General features: G+C 45.7%; 4 protein-coding genes across 4 annotated transcripts; 1 reads left to right on the forward strand and 3 right to left on the reverse strand.

The window, feature by feature from the left end:
• Positions 1-2,488: 2,488 nt before the first annotated feature.
• PADG_06118 (uncharacterized protein) lies at positions 2,489-3,588 on the reverse strand (the record flags this gene model as incomplete). Its single annotated transcript, XM_010763236.1, has 3 exons — positions 2,489-3,021; positions 3,073-3,359; positions 3,407-3,588. The coding sequence occupies 3 exons, from the start codon at positions 3,586-3,588 to the stop codon at positions 2,489-2,491; spliced, it is 1,002 nt and encodes a 333-aa protein (XP_010761538.1).
• Positions 3,589-4,098: 510 nt separating this feature from the next.
• Positions 4,099-5,020, forward strand: PADG_06119 (uncharacterized protein; the record flags this gene model as incomplete). The annotated part of the gene is made up of 3 exons (XM_010763237.1): positions 4,099-4,625; positions 4,678-4,856; positions 4,917-5,020. The coding sequence occupies 3 exons, from the start codon at positions 4,099-4,101 to the stop codon at positions 5,018-5,020; spliced, it is 810 nt and encodes a 269-aa protein (XP_010761539.1).
• A 2,381-nt stretch (positions 5,021-7,401) lies between these two features.
• Positions 7,402-11,770, reverse strand: PADG_06120 (uncharacterized protein; the record flags this gene model as incomplete). The annotated part of the gene is made up of 11 exons (XM_010763052.1): positions 7,402-7,485; positions 7,799-9,013; positions 9,078-9,227; positions 9,288-10,336; positions 10,400-10,584; positions 10,643-10,700; positions 10,775-10,855; positions 10,974-11,131; positions 11,268-11,343; positions 11,433-11,450; positions 11,539-11,770. 11 exons carry the CDS (start codon positions 11,768-11,770, stop codon positions 7,402-7,404), a joined length of 3,306 nt encoding a protein of 1,101 aa, XP_010761354.1.
• Positions 11,771-13,125: 1,355 nt separating this feature from the next.
• PADG_06122 (uncharacterized protein) lies at positions 13,126-16,006 on the reverse strand (the record flags this gene model as incomplete). Its single annotated transcript, XM_010763238.1, has 2 exons — positions 13,126-15,451; positions 15,534-16,006. The coding sequence occupies 2 exons, from the start codon at positions 16,004-16,006 to the stop codon at positions 13,126-13,128; spliced, it is 2,799 nt and encodes a 932-aa protein (XP_010761540.1).
• Between the last annotated feature and the right edge of the window lie 82 nt (positions 16,007-16,088).

The following is a 16,088-nucleotide window of genomic DNA, read 5'->3' on the forward strand; positions in this document are numbered from 1 at the left end:
TTTTTGGCCCCTTGGGTAAATCTTTTTCCCAACCACGGAAGGAACAAATGGAGACGGGAATGGGGTTTCTTCCCCCCCAAAAGGGGGTTTTTTGGCCGTTTTTTTACCCCGGGGGGAAGGGGGCAGTTTCTTTCTCAAAATTTGAAGCCCCATTTGGTTGTTCTGGCCCCCCTCCCTTCAATCCAGAACCCCTTTTTAAAAAGCTTTAAATATGGCCTTGCCCCCCCCCCCCCCCCCCGGATGCAATACATCAACCAAGAACACCTACTTCTATTGTTGGCCTGCGGAAATTGGTGAAGCAAGTCAAGCAACAGCAGCATCAAATATCTAATGATCTCAACTGGGTGATCCGTGCAGGGGAAAATCTTGCTCTTGATAAAGAGGTTCTTTTAATAGAGAATCGGCAGCTTCAAAAAGCTCTTAATCAAGAGAGGAGACGTCGCAAGCGTGGCAGGGCAATGGGGTTGCTAGATCCCTTGAATCCATCATTGGCGCAGTTCTTCTCGCCGGCAAAGATGCAGAGCATCCGCGAGAATTTGCGGCCTCAGAGGTTGCCAAAAAGGACGAGCAAGCTCGTAAGGAGGATGCAAAGCTGCAGCGCATTATTCTTAAGGAACAGAAGGAGGCAGATATCATCCAGCAGAGGATGGAGTGGGAGGCAGCTCGCCAGGCCACAAAACAGCAAAAGGAAATGGATAAGGCCGCAAGAGCTGCTCAACGGCAGATTGACAAGGAGCTTAGAGATGAGAAAAAGACTCAGGAGCAAAAAGAAAAGGAAGAACGAGCTGCTGTACGGCTACAATCACAATTGAATAAGAAGATGATTGAAGAATTCAAAAATCACCTTACTAATCGGGAAAGTAGACCCTTTATTTAGCAAAGAGTGGCTAAATCGCGTTTTCAGAGCCCTGCCAGGGTGCCCACAGATCCACTGCCAGAGGGATATGACGATATTGCAATCTCTACTGGTTTAATGACTGCTTGCTCGCTGAATCTGCCTCCACCCAAGATTTCATGTTTTTATATGTAATTTTCTATATATATTTTCATCCTATAATATATCATCTTAAAATCTAATTGCGTTGCTGAAATAACGTTGAAAATATTTCATCATAGTGATGGCGAAATGGCGGGCGTTGGGTGTAAACGGGCGTTGGGTGGTTGGATTACGTTACATCTAGCTTCCAAGTTACCACTTCTCCATCTACTGCAGGAGAGAAAATCTGATAGGATTGGATTTATCAAACAGATGGCATTCTGCATCGGTCATTTGTTTCTGGTTAATTCCCCGCCCACTTCCATTCTCTCCTCCGGGATGGTATTAGCAAAGATACAATACGCTCCATGTTTGTGCTATGAACTGCAATCGAAATAGTGTTTGGACTTCGACACTTCCGAGGTTCCGAAACATAGTTAACTAATTCTCATTTTCAAGCCCATAGCTAGCTAGCCAGGTGAACACTTTTACGCTCGTATCATGATATAACTATGAATGTATCTAAACTATCATAGCTTTCTCTTATAAAATGGTACTGTTTCTAATTGTTAGGTTTCCATTTCTATACCAACAAACTGCTCCATCCTTCTAGCTTACATTGCGGTTTTGGAGCCCCTGACGTTCTGTTTTTGCCATTGCTGTGCTAAACTACGGTTGCAAGATACTATCTAGATGCCTATGTAGTTATCCCCAAGTGCAAACAAGGCGAGCCATCCTACCAAGAGGTTACTAATACTATTTACCATAATACTGGCTCGCTAATGACATATAGAGAAGGGTCGGTAGAATTGAATTGTTCCCATCAAGCTTCATTTTTCGAATGGTGTTATAATCGCCAACTACAGGATTGCTCAATGCGGGTTGAGAATATCTGGAAAATGTGACAGCTCTTCCACTATGGTAGTCAGAATTCAGTTTTACCGTTCAGATGAAGTAGTGATTAGGAAACGGTGTTAAATATTTGATAGGCTACAGAATGGCGTAAAAAACTACAAAACATTTACTCCTGCAAGGTCGCTAGATAAAATTTCGGATTCAGTGGTAATATGCTGCTGGAACAAATACAAGTCTATAGTCATGTATTTAGTCTGAATAATTCGTAGCGAAAGGCAAGGTACCACGATTTTAGCGTTGAGTTATTCCTTGAAGGCAGAATCATATTACATATAATCCCAGAGCTGGGCAGTTTTTCGCACATCCACCATGGTCGTCTTGAGAAGCTACCACTTCCACGAAGAAGTAGAGCTATATACTTGTTATTATCTCAACTGTATTTGAATTCATTTGCTAAGCTGCCCGGGGACCTATCTATTCGTCAGGAGGATTTACAATTAGAACTAAACTATTCGGAGCTAGAAACATTGAAGTGAAGGTTTATCTACATTCAGACGATAACAGACATTGTTAGAAGAAAGGGTTACAGCCATCTTCATGTCCGGTTGATCGTTTTAACTAGTAGGGGGTATCGAAGAATGATCCATAAAGATCGCATCATTGCGAAAAGGTGTCAAGGAATTGGTCCAAATCGAAATCCAGATTGACCCACTGGGTTGGGGCACTGGTATTTGAATGGAGGGACTGTTGGGCAGTGTTTCCAGCTACTGGACGACGGACGGGCATATTCATAAATCCAGTATCTCCGAACCCTCCCACATAATTGGTGGTGTGGGTCATCGACATATTCGTGAGCTGCGGACTCGGTATAAGAGGAACAAGGAGGTTGAAGTTTCGTTCGACATTAAGGATGTTATTCTCGTCGCTTGCTGATGAGAGGAAATTGGCGTTTGCACCATCCGATTGAGAAATAGGAGTGGCAGCACCCCGAGAACCAAATTTGGAGGATTTAACAATACGCGAATTACAGCGAGTGGTCGAACGACGCTTTTTCTCCGAAGGCTTTCGAGGAGCATATTGATAGTAAGGGTGATCTTTGGCATGTTGGGCCTTGATTTCATCGGCGAGAGCTTTGAAATAGGCTTTGGTCTCAGAAGACTCTGCCTTCCATCTCTTACCAAGGAGTATCGCTATGCAATTGTTAGGCAAGTCACAGTAAGTAAGAGGAGCCGGAAACTAACATATGTCGTTGTTGTGGAAGTCAGGGTTAGATGCTTTGACAAGAGGATGGTGATGCCGGCGATACAGAATGAACGCATTTGACGGGCGTGGAATCTTTTCGGGTTTCCCTCGAATCATCTTGCGTGCTTTAGGAGATCTGGCACTTCGATCATTGTTTGTTACAATCATGGGCATAATTTGAGCAACAGCAGCATCTACCACTCCATCGAGCGCAGGAGTAGGCATGATGCGGTAGACACCATTTACGTTGTCTTTAAACGAGACCACAGGGGTGCTAAGCAGCATGCTTGGAGATATTAGCTTAGGAATTAAATAACAGATATATTAACATACCTTAAGCGATCTTTGATTTTCTCAACATTGTCTAGGCCGATAACCACATCGATATCTGCGGGAAGGAGGATCTCATTTTTGGTAGACTTCAGATGGTTCATAGCATGTTGCCAAATAAGCTCGAGAACCAAGTCTAGGGACCCGGACATCGGATCCGCAGCAGTGGTCATAGCCGTAGCCATTTAAATTCGTAACTTCGAAGTTCTGATCTGATTGATACAAGAGGATGGAAATATAGAATAAGGGCAGTTGATCAGGCAACAAAAATGAGATAGGCGTGGACGGTCGAATGTGGTGGAACAATGACAGAGAGTAAGGATGGGGGGGAAAAAAAGTAGTAGGCATTGTAGAAGAAGGGAAAAAAGAAGAAAAAAGAAGAAGAAAAGAAAAAATAAAATAAATAAAGTCAAGAAGAGCTCGGTAAAGAGGGGTGACTGTTGTGTTCTTTGTTTATGATGAACAGTGAATGCCAGGATGAATTTCAAAGGTCAGCAACCAACCCCTCAAGGACTGTGCTTCACCACGTCTCCTCCCTCCGACCCGCTGCCAGTTTAAAAAGTGAGACCAACTAAATCGAAGAGCTTAGGACATTTCTTTTGCTCTTAACAACGTTTAACTTAGTCTTAAACGCGGAACCCCACAGCCGTTATTTCATACCCTTCATCCTTATATTCTGCAGAATTGTGCCAAGTATGGACCCAGAAGAATTCCTTAGCGATGCTAGCAGCCTAAGCCACGCATTGCCGCCCACTACAGGAGAGTTATCAGCCACCAAACAGTCCAAACTCAAGGAGCAAGCCAAAGTTGTCCTGACTCCACACAATCCCTGCCCCATGAACCAATCCTGCGATGACGTCAAATTGTTCCTCCAGAGATGCATTCCTACCCAGGAAGGGAATCTACTTTCAGAAAGTACAGCACAAGACAGCGAGGACTCTGCGGAAAACAATGCCACAAGAGATCGCCTTAATGATGCCCAGCGTATGATTCAACTCTACAAAGTTCACCCCAAACTTGAGGATTACTCCACAGGTCTCATTACCCTCAATGACAAGGTTAAACTCCCCGGCCCTGATAGAGCCCCAGATGCTTTTAGAAGGATATGTAAAAGAAAGATTTTGCTCAAGGAACAGGAGGCAACTCATATGGCGAAAGAACTCTCAGAGAGATATGGGTCCGAATCACTATTCCGAGCTGCTTTTCGGGAATTTTACTCAACGTGAGCAGATCTTCATTCCACCTCTAGAGCTACCAAACACTGACTATAGTAGTGGACTCGTTGGCATCCAACAAACATTCTGGAGGGTGGACCATCGTGGTCAAAGGATCCGACGACAAGCAGAGGAGATCTCCCTCCAAACAATCAATGAACATCTCTGGCTTAACGGTGCCGAAGTGGCTTTTGTGGTCCGAGGCGCTAGATGCCTTCCGCAGGATGCCATGAACTTTTGTAAGTGCCACACACGGAGATTCAAAATCATCAATATGCTGACAAACTTCATTTATACAGGGCGGTGGGTATCGTCCAATAGGATAACTTATTTGGCCGTGAGAGATATGCTCGAACTTGGAGAACCATCCTTTGACAATTCCGAAGATGTACTAGAGGATTAGTGATAAGACATCTCTTGATAAAATCTTAACGGCTGCAGTTGCATGGCTAGAAGCCTTACAAAACACGGATTTCCTATCGTGTCGGTTTTAAGTTACTTTGGACTTCATTCTACTACCACGCAATAAACTGTTAAACCACGCATGATAAAATGCAAGTAAATGTATGTACCTACGAAGTAACTAAAGACAAAGGTTGAAATTGCTGTAATTTGTTTTGTAACCTTGTTGTCATTTTGCCGCTAGAAATACCACTGGCAGTAGGAACACCCATAATAAATAGTGGTCATCCAATCCAAGAGCTTCCCGTCTCCTAAAGTCTGACCATTCCGTTTCAAATCTTGGGAGCCCAGATGCATGCGAGTTAAAACACATGTTTATAATTTCAACTAATGAGCGATATCAGTGTGAGCCGTTACTTTTGACACATCGTTGTGCACCACATGGAATGTAGAAATTTGGAGAAGACATACAAGGTACTACAGAGTACGTAGGAGTATATCAGTCAGACACAATTAGTGAGCCATTGGCGAACCAGATTGTTCAGTGCCAAATCTACGCGTGGAAATATTAGTTAATGAAATGTTAAAAGGCATGCTTCGCTCGCTATGCTTGCTTCTAACACACTTTTTAATTAATATTATTACCATACAATGGCAGCAGGTCGAAGGATGGTTGGTACTGGTGTAGGTATCCGGCCGAGCGGGGTATTTGGCTGTACGTATGTTTGGATGGTTGGCGAGGTACACCAGTGATAGGTGTGGTGGCCTGTGGGCCTGTGTGTGCTTAACACTGAACTTTGGCCTACAAAATACCCGGGATCCACTCACGCCAAGATGCACTGGACGGGCCCGTTCTGATCAAAGTTTCAACGAGAAACACCGGGATATCACACAACTAATTTCTTTGTTCTCAAAGAAAGAAACTGAGGGTTAAGCGAAACTGTCCATTAATTTCTCCCATACATCCAAGATCTAGGAGAACATTTCAAAACACAGTCAACCGCAAACAAAGAACTCAGGAGAGGAGAAAAGTCAACAGAATGAACCGTAATGTTAACCGCTCTAGAAGCCTGGCCCACGGAAAATCACCTAGAGACAAAAGCTGACATTAACTGTTAGCCGAATAGCTTATTAACCTTACCCTAACCTAGCACTTCAAGGCTGAGATTTTGCAGGAATTAAAGAAAGTTAAATATTTGGGCCTCAAACCCTGGACGGTTGAACACAACTAAATGGGCCTGCACCAGATTCGTTGACTGGTCCAAGAGCCACGAGTAGATTTACTAGTTTTGTGGTTCTTAGACTCAGGGAAGCTAAAATGATCTCCGAGCAGAAGAGAGTGGTTGCAAATAGGCAGAACTTTAAATAGCAAGCTGCTTGGAGCTTCCGGACTCCCTGTGATTTTGTTATACCACTTTCTTTGTGCATAAATAATTTTGTACATAAACGGTGCCACAAAGGATGGACTAAAAATGACTAATTAGTTTCAGGAAGAAAAATAAAGAAAAGAGAAGAAAGAAAAAGATAAAAAGAGAGAGAGAGAGAGAGAGCAGGGCCATGTAAGCAGAGGAAAAGGGAGATCTGTGTGTTACGAGGCTCTAGCCTAATGTAAGGGACTTGAGATTTCCTTCCCCGATGTGTAGAATTTCGAGGTTAATCAATAACATTTAAACTTCCCTGATACGAGATAGACTTCCGAGAAAATTGGCTGCTACAGAAAAACCAATTGCAACCAACTTTACGAGAGTTACAGAGAAAAAGGTCCTTCCCAGTTTTGATTTTTAGCGCAAAAAGAGGAAAGAATTGATGACTCATTCGTTTTGTTAGCTTGCTGGTAATAGAGGTAGGGTTCCCTTGTTGAATTGCTCAATATTGCGAGCAAGCCGTATTTCACTTCATGGCATTAACGAAGAGGATGTTTGTCAAACGGGAAACGAGAACGAAAGTGGCGTTTGTTGGGTGTTTGCTTTTATTGTTTCTTGGCTGTCTGTGGATATGAGGAAGCATCTTTGCTACAGTACATGCATAGCTCCCAAAGATGGATCCAGTGGGCTAGCTTGAAACGTTCGGATTGGTCGCAGTCAGCCACACAAGTCGACGCAAACGGACTCACACTTCTATCCCTTGCATAACAGATTGAAAACGAAATGCGGGGTAAGGAATTGTAATATTTTGGAAATATAATTTACCATTTGGGAAGATTTTAGTTTTGTCACATATGCGAGGTGAAGGGGAAAAAAAAGTGGCAAACAGTAAAGGGCATTAATGCAGAGAGCCGCTAGGATACACAGATTTGGATGCTAATATTAAAATGGCGAACAGAAAAAGAGAGCATGAGACCATAGTAGAAATATCACAATTGAGATTCCCCCCCTCACTCTACTACTCCATATATGAAATTTTACGCATTTCGCCTAGCCGCTGTCGTGCCTGCGCGAGGCTGTTCTCGAGTTGGAGGATTTCGACCTGGTTAGAGGCACAGTGATTAGAACATGCTGTCTTCCACGTAATGCAAAGAAGAATGCAGGTAAGGACAAGTATAGGGAATGTAAGCGCCCATTTTCATTCCAGAACACCGGCTTGGAAATAGGAAAGGAGGGCCAGAACAAGAGTGTTGTGGTTCCTGTCTGGCGAGAGGGTTCTAGGAATGGAATATAACCTCTGCAGGCAAGAGGTGTATTGGGACAAAGAAAAAGCACAGAAGACAAAAGAAGAAGAGCAAAAAAAAAAAAAAAAAAAAAAAAAAAAAAAAACCTAAACAGGAAAACCACCAACATACCTGCTGCTCCATCTCACGAACTTTAAACTCATGACCACTGAGTTTCGTGTAGTCGACTGCCTCGGTGTCATCACGATTCTTTTCCGCTATGATGGCCTGCACCTGGCGCACCAGACTCCTGCATGCGGCGCCTACAGCCCTACTGGCAGTTTCCAGTCGATCCTGCGTCTTGCTCATGAAGGTTGCTTTAACCCGACTGGAGGCAACGAGCTGTGCCGTGCTGGCAGCAACTTCATTACTAGCCACGATTAGCTGCTCCGGTGAGTTGCGTCCGGATATGACACCATCTGCTGTCTCGATTAGGGTATTAGTTGAACTTGCGACGGCCTTGGCAGCAGAGATCAACCCTTCCGTCCAGCGATTGTTTTTCTTGTAGAATGCAGTCCTTGATGAGCTTCCGCGGCCCTCTCTGACGATCTCTTGCTGGGATGCAGTGGCAGCTTTAATTAGCTCTGCAATCGCCGTAGTTACAGCAATAGACGCTTCCAGGATGGAGTCATGGATGCGAAGCTCGTAGGTGGAGTAGCCCTCGCGCGGCTTCTTCTTTAATTTGGCGAGTCTTTGGGCAGCAGCTTCGATCGCGTTGGCTGCGTTCGTAAGCTCGCGATCCACAATGTCTCCCAAATCACCAGTGCCAGTAAGCTTGCTGCTCTTCGAAGAGAAAGTGTCGACAATTTTAGAGAGCTTCTGTAAATTCATCAAGACTTCATGGTTGTTATTGATTACTACGTCTGTCTTCTGCAGAGGTTCCAGTCCTTCTAGGCGGAACGATTGTAGACCGCGGAAAAACTTCACGGTGGATAGTGCAGATTGTCTCGCAGCACCCAACAGTTGATCGGCCTTCTTATCATCGGTAGCAAATCTATTCAAACCCTTGGAGTTGCTGAGCACATCCGCAATGGATCCTGAGAATATGCTGACAGTTCGGATGATTTCAGAGTGCGCGCTGTTCGGTCCGTCTGCAATGTAGTTATTAAATGCAGTGGAGAACTCTGTTGCGCTAGAGGAAGCCTTTTCGATCTGTGAAAGGACATAAGACGGGGAGGCGTTTTGATTTCCCGCTTGCATCGTCGAATCAAGTTCGTAGAGAGCATCGTCCACCCGCTGAATTCCACTTTGAAGAACAGAGTCGATAATGTCGTTGATCTTCGCGACAGAGTTATGGAGCACGTCATCAATTTGGGTATCGAGAGCACGGTCAGCGTCTCCTTGGTTCTATAAACACGTTAGCTACAACCAATGAAGATCCAATACTTCCACCGCAGCATTTTCCACATACTAGTTTCAACTCTTCCAACTCCATAAGGGCTTGCTCCATTCCAGACTTGTACACTTCAACTTCCTCATCCTTCTCCAGAAGGGCCTTTTCATAGTCTTGGTCTTTTTCACCATTATTTGCTCGAATCTCATCCAGGGCGCGTGTTTTATTCTGCAAGTAGGTTAGCTCTTAAAATCACTTCGACAGCAGGAACGGTAGCTGCAAACGTACCCGGAGCGCCTCCTCAAGATCAGCCATCTCGCGGTTGTACTTGGAGAGAAGGGAAGAAATCTCAGAGCTCTTAGACCGCTCAGCATTTTCGGCTTTCTCGATAGCAAGACGAAGCTCCCGCTTAAGCTTCTCGACTTCCTCCCGATTCCCACCGGCAATGCGGTCCTTTTCATGCAGCGCTCGATCGCGTTCTCTGATCATGTCTGCCAGCTCCAGGTTTTTCGTCTTCATCTCGCGCTCGAGCCTCTCCCGCCTATCGATTGCCTCTTGCGCAGACGCCGCTTTGAGCTTCAGGGCTTTCGTGTTCTGTAAAAGATCAAGATGTTCTTGCCGCAACTGAGAGTAGAGCTTCGCCAGGGCCTCATATTTCGTGCGCCAGGCATTGACCTGCTCCTGCAGCGCCCGTATTTGGTCATCTTTGGACTGGGTTTGCATGCTAAAATTTGCATTCAGCTGATTGAGCTGTTCTTCTAAATCCTTGATCCTCTTATCGTACTGCTGAAGCATGAGCTGATCCCGTTCGTACTGCGCGCGTGCGTTGAGATTCTCCTGTTCCAGCTCGGCTAGCCGGCCTTGCGTCTGCTGCTGATACTGGGTTTGTAGCAGCTGTTCCCGCGCTAGTCTTTGCTGTTCAGCCTGCAGTCGTTGTTGCTCCTCGAAATCCCTCTGGGCTTGCTGTTGGGCAAGTAATTGCTGACGTTGCTGTTCTTCCCATTGCTTTTGTAGCCGTAGTTGTTCATTTTCAAACTCCTCTTGTTGTCGTTTAGCCTCGGCAGACCAGAAATCATTGATGGGCTCTGGGTCAGGAATAGATGCTTTGGGGGGTGGGCTAGGATCGCGCTCAACTTCCTTGTTTGGTCGCTTAGGCAGAGCAGGTCGTACCTCATCTTCTGCAAGGAGGTTCGGTGGTTGTTGGGGAAGTTTCGGAACAGTGATCAAGCTAGTAAGGTAACGAAGGTTGGAACATTCGTAATAAAAATGAACAAGTCTATGATGCTGCGCATTATAGCGATTGCGTAGAGGCTCCAGTGCGTCTTCATCTCCAGTAGCTGTGAATAATGTTAGTTTTTCTATAGGTTTACAATAAGTATGATGCTGTTCGGGAAGCGTACTTGTATGCATTGCCCGCAACATGCTCGTTATGAATTTATATATTCCATAACTCTCTTGAACAAGCGGCACCAATGCCGAAATCCTACACTCATTATTGGTGCTATGTCGAAAGTGTGAAAAAATGAGTTTCTGGAAGGAATCGATTTGATCCTGGAGATTCATGAGGTCTGTAATGGTTTCATAACTATGGAGTTTTGTCAGCAAAGAAATCCAACAAGAGAACTTGACGTAAGATTGCTTACCCTTCATTCGGATCATTTATAGTTTTCAGACTAATATATTCCTCATATTCGAATAGACCTGAAGGGTGAACATTAGCCATTGAAACAAACACTGCTGGTGGTCACAAAACACGAGGGTAGTGAGAAGCTCACCATTGAATTCGGGATGGTTGCGGTGAAATGTCAGCTTTGATGCCAAAAAGTGTACATACTCCCTAATCAATGATCCGTAGCCTAAGTAGAGCACATATGTTTAGTCGTGGAATAGAAGTAACCCCAAAAAACAAATCACTAAAAATAAAATTCTCCAGAACACCATCTTAGGCCATGCGTGAACGGTGTATCTATTTACCTCTGAGTCCTTCCCCCACTGCACCTCTGCTCAAAGAATCCAACCAGCCAACATGTGCCTGCGCTTCCCTAACTGTTATCGGATGGCCTTCCTGTAGAACCTTGTGTACCGTGATCAGCGCTTTAAATGTTTGGACTTCGTCTGCTAAGACCGGTTGACTAGTAAATTCGGCATATACATGCTCACGTTAGAACAGAATGTAAATCGGAGCTGATGTCGAGTAAAACGGGGTGTAAAGGTGATAACGGCATGAAGGGAAAAATGATAACAAGGCCCAAAGACCTAAACACTCACACTTTCATGCCCGCCCAAAAGCTCGTTGACGACTTGTGATCCCACGTATAAACGATGCAGCTCCGAACATGTTTGCCTAAGACATCCGTCAGATTAGACTCGGGAGAGAAGGATATGGGACTGGATTGTCATTAAACGCCAGGCTGACGATTCCGAAAAACATACGTTTAGGCGCGGTCTCCTCTATCCATGGGAAACCCACAGAGTATTAGTTCAAAATGTCCAAGAACAGCAAGGTCACGAAGAGCAAAGCTGGACTAGCTGATCTTACCAATGCTGGTGGCCTTGCGGATATTAACCGCCAGATCTTGCTCCGTTCTGCCGACGATGTTATCAGCCCCCGCCATTCCCATTGTATTTGCTTTGAAGGAGGCCACAAATTGGGCTGGGAACACTACCTGCTCATGTCGATATTCCTTGACGTTCCCGACGTGTATCCCAGTGACATTTTCCAGCGTGGTTGAAGGCGAGGCGGGTCGAAATGCAGAACGAATTGGGTACATGTACAGTTGGAAGCCCCACGGGGACAGTCAGCAAGAACTGAGAGAGCTAGTTAATAATGGAGGGAGGATTTAGGCAACTCGAGCACAGCTTCAACACGAGTGACGAAGGGCATAAACAGAAATACTCAAACCACCAGTTTGGGTGTTACAGCAAAGCACGATGAAGAGGAACTGAAAATGCCCCAGGAAAGGCTCAGAAGGCCATGCGCTTGTATGGAAGATCCTCGTCGTCGCAACTCGGCAGCGCGCCGCAATCAGCTTGCTGAGTCAGCAATTCTACCCCTTCTTGGCCTGGCTGATATCCCGAATGTCCGGATATTCCAGCTCAATGTCCGAACAATGAATGATAGCTTGAACGCTGATGGGATAACCCAGTGCAGAGGGTGATGGGGGTTCTTGCAAGATGTTTTCTTGTGCTTTGAACCAAGAAGCTCCAGTTTTAACTTATCTCTCCACATCCTGGAGCATGCAGGCGTGTATAGAACTCAAACCACGGTTTGGATTGCCGATCAGGAGTGCATCAAACTATCTTTACCGATCGACGGGCATATTCTACTGCTGATCTAGATTATTCAGCCTGTATAATAAAAAGCCAAACAATCTGGAAAATTTTGGATCCATGTTTAAAACAATGGTGGGCAAGGAAACATCATCGCCCGCTCTTGTAAATTCTGGAAGACATTCCATGGCCGAAATTCATGAAAGTACTTTGCGTCTTGATTCCGTATACTTTACTGCGCGGATCCTGGACATCTACCTCCTCTCGAAGGTTCGAGTTTTGTTGCCCAACGACGGCGTAATCTCCTTCCTTCTAGGCTTCCAGGTTAAAACTAAAAAGCGAAGAAAAACATTTCCTCTAAAACGGAAAATTGGCTATTCCATAAATTTGCAGAGTTTCAACTCGTTCTATGTCAATAAAATCTTCTCTTTTTTAAGACTATCAAAATGCTGAGCATAAAAACAACGAAAAGGCCCCCCAACACCTTCTCCCAAAGAAAGAAAGAAAGAAAGAAAGAAAGAAAGAAAGAAAAAACGAACAAGAAAACGCACATGCTCCTGAGCCAGGAAAAAGAACAGTGACCTAACTTCCTTTGCTCTCTTTGCAAAGCAAGTTGCCGGCCACTCCATGCCCTGGATGGAGTGTCTATACCATATGCAGGGTATTATATGAAACCAATTCAAGGTAAAAAGCTAACTCCGTGACACGAATACTTCTGTTATCTTCAATCTAGCATAAAAACATAAAAGGAAAGGAAAGGGGTGATCCTAGGTCATCGCCTAACGCCCTGGTTGAATATACGTACAATACAAAGAAAAGAAATAAATGGAGACGGGAGAGGTGATTGGATATAGTCCTACGATTGCATGAGAAGAGAATTATCTCGAGTGTGTTCGGGGGGAGTCGATTCCGGAACGGCGTCTGAATCTGTATTCTCCTCTGCGGATACAGCTGAAGCCTGCTGGAGAACAACTTCTGGTAGTTGTGAACTACTGTCCGAGTTATTATCCGGAACAAGTACCTCTCTGTTCGAGTCAGAATCTCCATGTTCTGTTGAAACGGAATTATGTCCAATATCGTTGGAGTTTACCGCCTCTGACTTGACCGGTGACATATCTGTGATCGGAGTTGACGGTTCTGAACCGAGGGGTGCCTCGATTATTAGAAGCTCGTCCGACGTATGTTCTTGATTCCCCTTAATCGACGGGCTGGGGCGGGCCGGAAGGGGGGGTTTGTGGGCAGGTTGACGATCCTTCGGCGGTCGAGCCGGTAGTAGAGGTGGAGGCAAGGGTTTGCGTATCGGTTTGGGCATTGTATTCGACATGAATCCAAACTTATCGGGAGGCGGAAGGGGAGTGCCTGGTGGTGGGAGCGGGCGTCCTCGTCCAATTGGGTGGACTGGTATTGTTAGTTTGTTGTCTCTCTTAGTAGATGATTCTCCACCCCGACCAAGGACATTCAATCCCCATTTTCGCGCAGCGGCAGCAGCTGATCCGATGGGACCTATATGTCCGAGAGTTTGTTTTTCGGGACCTTTAGGATTCGGTGTATCTGCTGGAAGCGGAGAGCCAGGGGCTTTGCTCAGGATCGCCGTCTCACTTCTTAAGGACAAATTGGAGCTCCGTCGACTATCGGGTTTAGATTGCATGGTCGGTGATGATCCATCGCGAATCGAAGGAGTACGAGGGGGAGCATGGGCATTCTTTGCCTCATCAGCTGGAATGGTGTCTTTATGCGCTGGCGTTTTGTGCAATATTGACGCTTCCTTTGGAGGAGAGCCAACAGGAGTTCTGGATGGGGAGCCCTGTTGGGAACGGTTAGAAATCTCGATCATGGTGGCTGTTGCATCACGTTCTTCCAATTTCGAATCCCAAGCCGTGTGGTCAACATTTGCGGTATCTGCGGTAACGACAGGGTTCGCGACAGGAGAGAATGTTTGCGACCGGATAGCTCGAGGAGGGTCTAAGCGATTTGGCCTTTCCACGCTGGTGGAGGTTGAGTAGCTTATGTCTCCTAGGTGGGAAGGTATAGATTTTGAACCTCTTCTGCCGATTAAGGTCGGGGAGGGTGACTCTGGCATAGCATCATTCTTGCTGCTAGGCCCGTCAAAGTGGAGTGGAGACACCAGCTGTTCGGGGATTTCTTGATGCTCTTCCGTTTCATCTGGAATCACAGTTTTCGGCTGGAGCTTTGGGGGGTGATGCCAAATACCGCCACGGTAAGTTTCGTGCTCCGTGTCCAAAAATGGAATGTCATCCCAGAAAGGTTGAACCAACGTTTCCGCAACTACTTCCCTTATCCTGCTTTCAATAGCTCGAAGGATCACGCCATATGTAATTTGCCTGGAGCTGACTATTGGCTCTATTGCCATTACCATATGTGGCATGCTTTCAAATGAAAGCCAGAGCCGGTTGCTGGGCGGAGGTTTAAATCGCAACAGCCCGCGGCCTTTCAGGCCTTTTAACACAACTGCCAGAACCAAGTCGACTTCTCTAGGTTTGAAACGTGTGCCAAGCTCTATGCGGGCGGTGGCCGCCACCTCCAGGCGAAAATTTCCGCTGTAGTTGATATCCATCTCGACACAGCAGTCACCATCAACCGTAAGATCCCTGAGCCTAGGATTGGTAATGAGTGGTGCCCCTTCCCCAGCATCGATCTTCTGGAGAGAAATCTTAGTGATAAAGTTGGGCTTTTTCACTCGGGATATCTTCTTTGTTATCTTCTTCCGCATGAAGTCTTCAAGGACAGGGGTTTTATACATTGCTAGAAAAAGTCTGCCCATCAGCGCATTGATCCATCGTGTCTGAAGCTGTTCCTCGGATGAATGTATGTGCTTTACAAGGGTGATGATATGTTTCACGTCGTAATGCTGAGGTGTTGGAGGGCAATCCGGGGATTCTGGAATCTTCTCAAGGTTGTTCATAATTGCAAAATAAAAATCTTCCTTTTCGGAAAGGTTTTCTGAGAAGAGGTAGAATGGCAATGTAGAGGATCGCGATTCTAGCGCATTGGAGATTGATCCAGGTTTCCTCGTCAAACAAATAGCGTTCCGCTTAATCCAGAGCTCCCCTTCAGGTATCAGCTCCCCCCCTCCGTAGATGCTGACGTCGTGATGTGCTAATGAGATGACATAGCGAACTTCTATTTGCTCTGCATCGTCGTAGAGCATTAAATGGCCATGTCTACAGGGAAAGGATAATAATTGTAAGCATTGCTGCTGCCAGAAGCCGGGATGGGTATGAGGTATGGGAGGACACAACATACCTAAGAACCACAAAAAATACGTTCCTGGCCTTCCTGGTGTTTCTCCCATTTCCTTTGGATGGATCAATGGTTGAAGCTTGTTTTCGATCGAAGATACTCCGGTACATGCTTTGGTAAACGCTTGGGCTTTCCGCGGCCACTACATCGCCGACAGGCGTGGTCCTCTCGGGGGGTCTGCCATTGACCCCGCCTGGCACATATTCCCGGCAAACCGCAAAGTATCCCGCTGCCACATCAGACTCGTGGGCTCGTTGGAACTTTTCTGCTAGCACATCGGTACCAGATTTTAAGCTAAACTGGTCATCTGTCGGACGCCGGAGGACATCAACCTTTATATCCTCAGCCTTTTGGGCATGGTTTAGCGATCGTGGCAGGGTCAGATAAGCATGAAGGGCGACGAGGCTCAGCACGAGCGGAATAAAGGTGACTCCACCAAGAACGTAGACGAGGAGATATCCACTAAAGGAATCCATAGGTAACTATTCCAGCAGATATCTAACGTTCTCCATCAGGAAACGGGAAACAGAGTTTAGTTTAGTGAGAAGGCACAGCTGC

Source organism: Paracoccidioides brasiliensis (genome assembly GCF_000150735.1).
Source record: "Paracoccidioides brasiliensis Pb18 unplaced genomic scaffold supercont2.7, whole genome shotgun sequence".
In the NCBI taxonomy this organism is placed as follows: domain Eukaryota; kingdom Fungi; phylum Ascomycota; class Eurotiomycetes; order Onygenales; family Ajellomycetaceae; genus Paracoccidioides; species Paracoccidioides brasiliensis.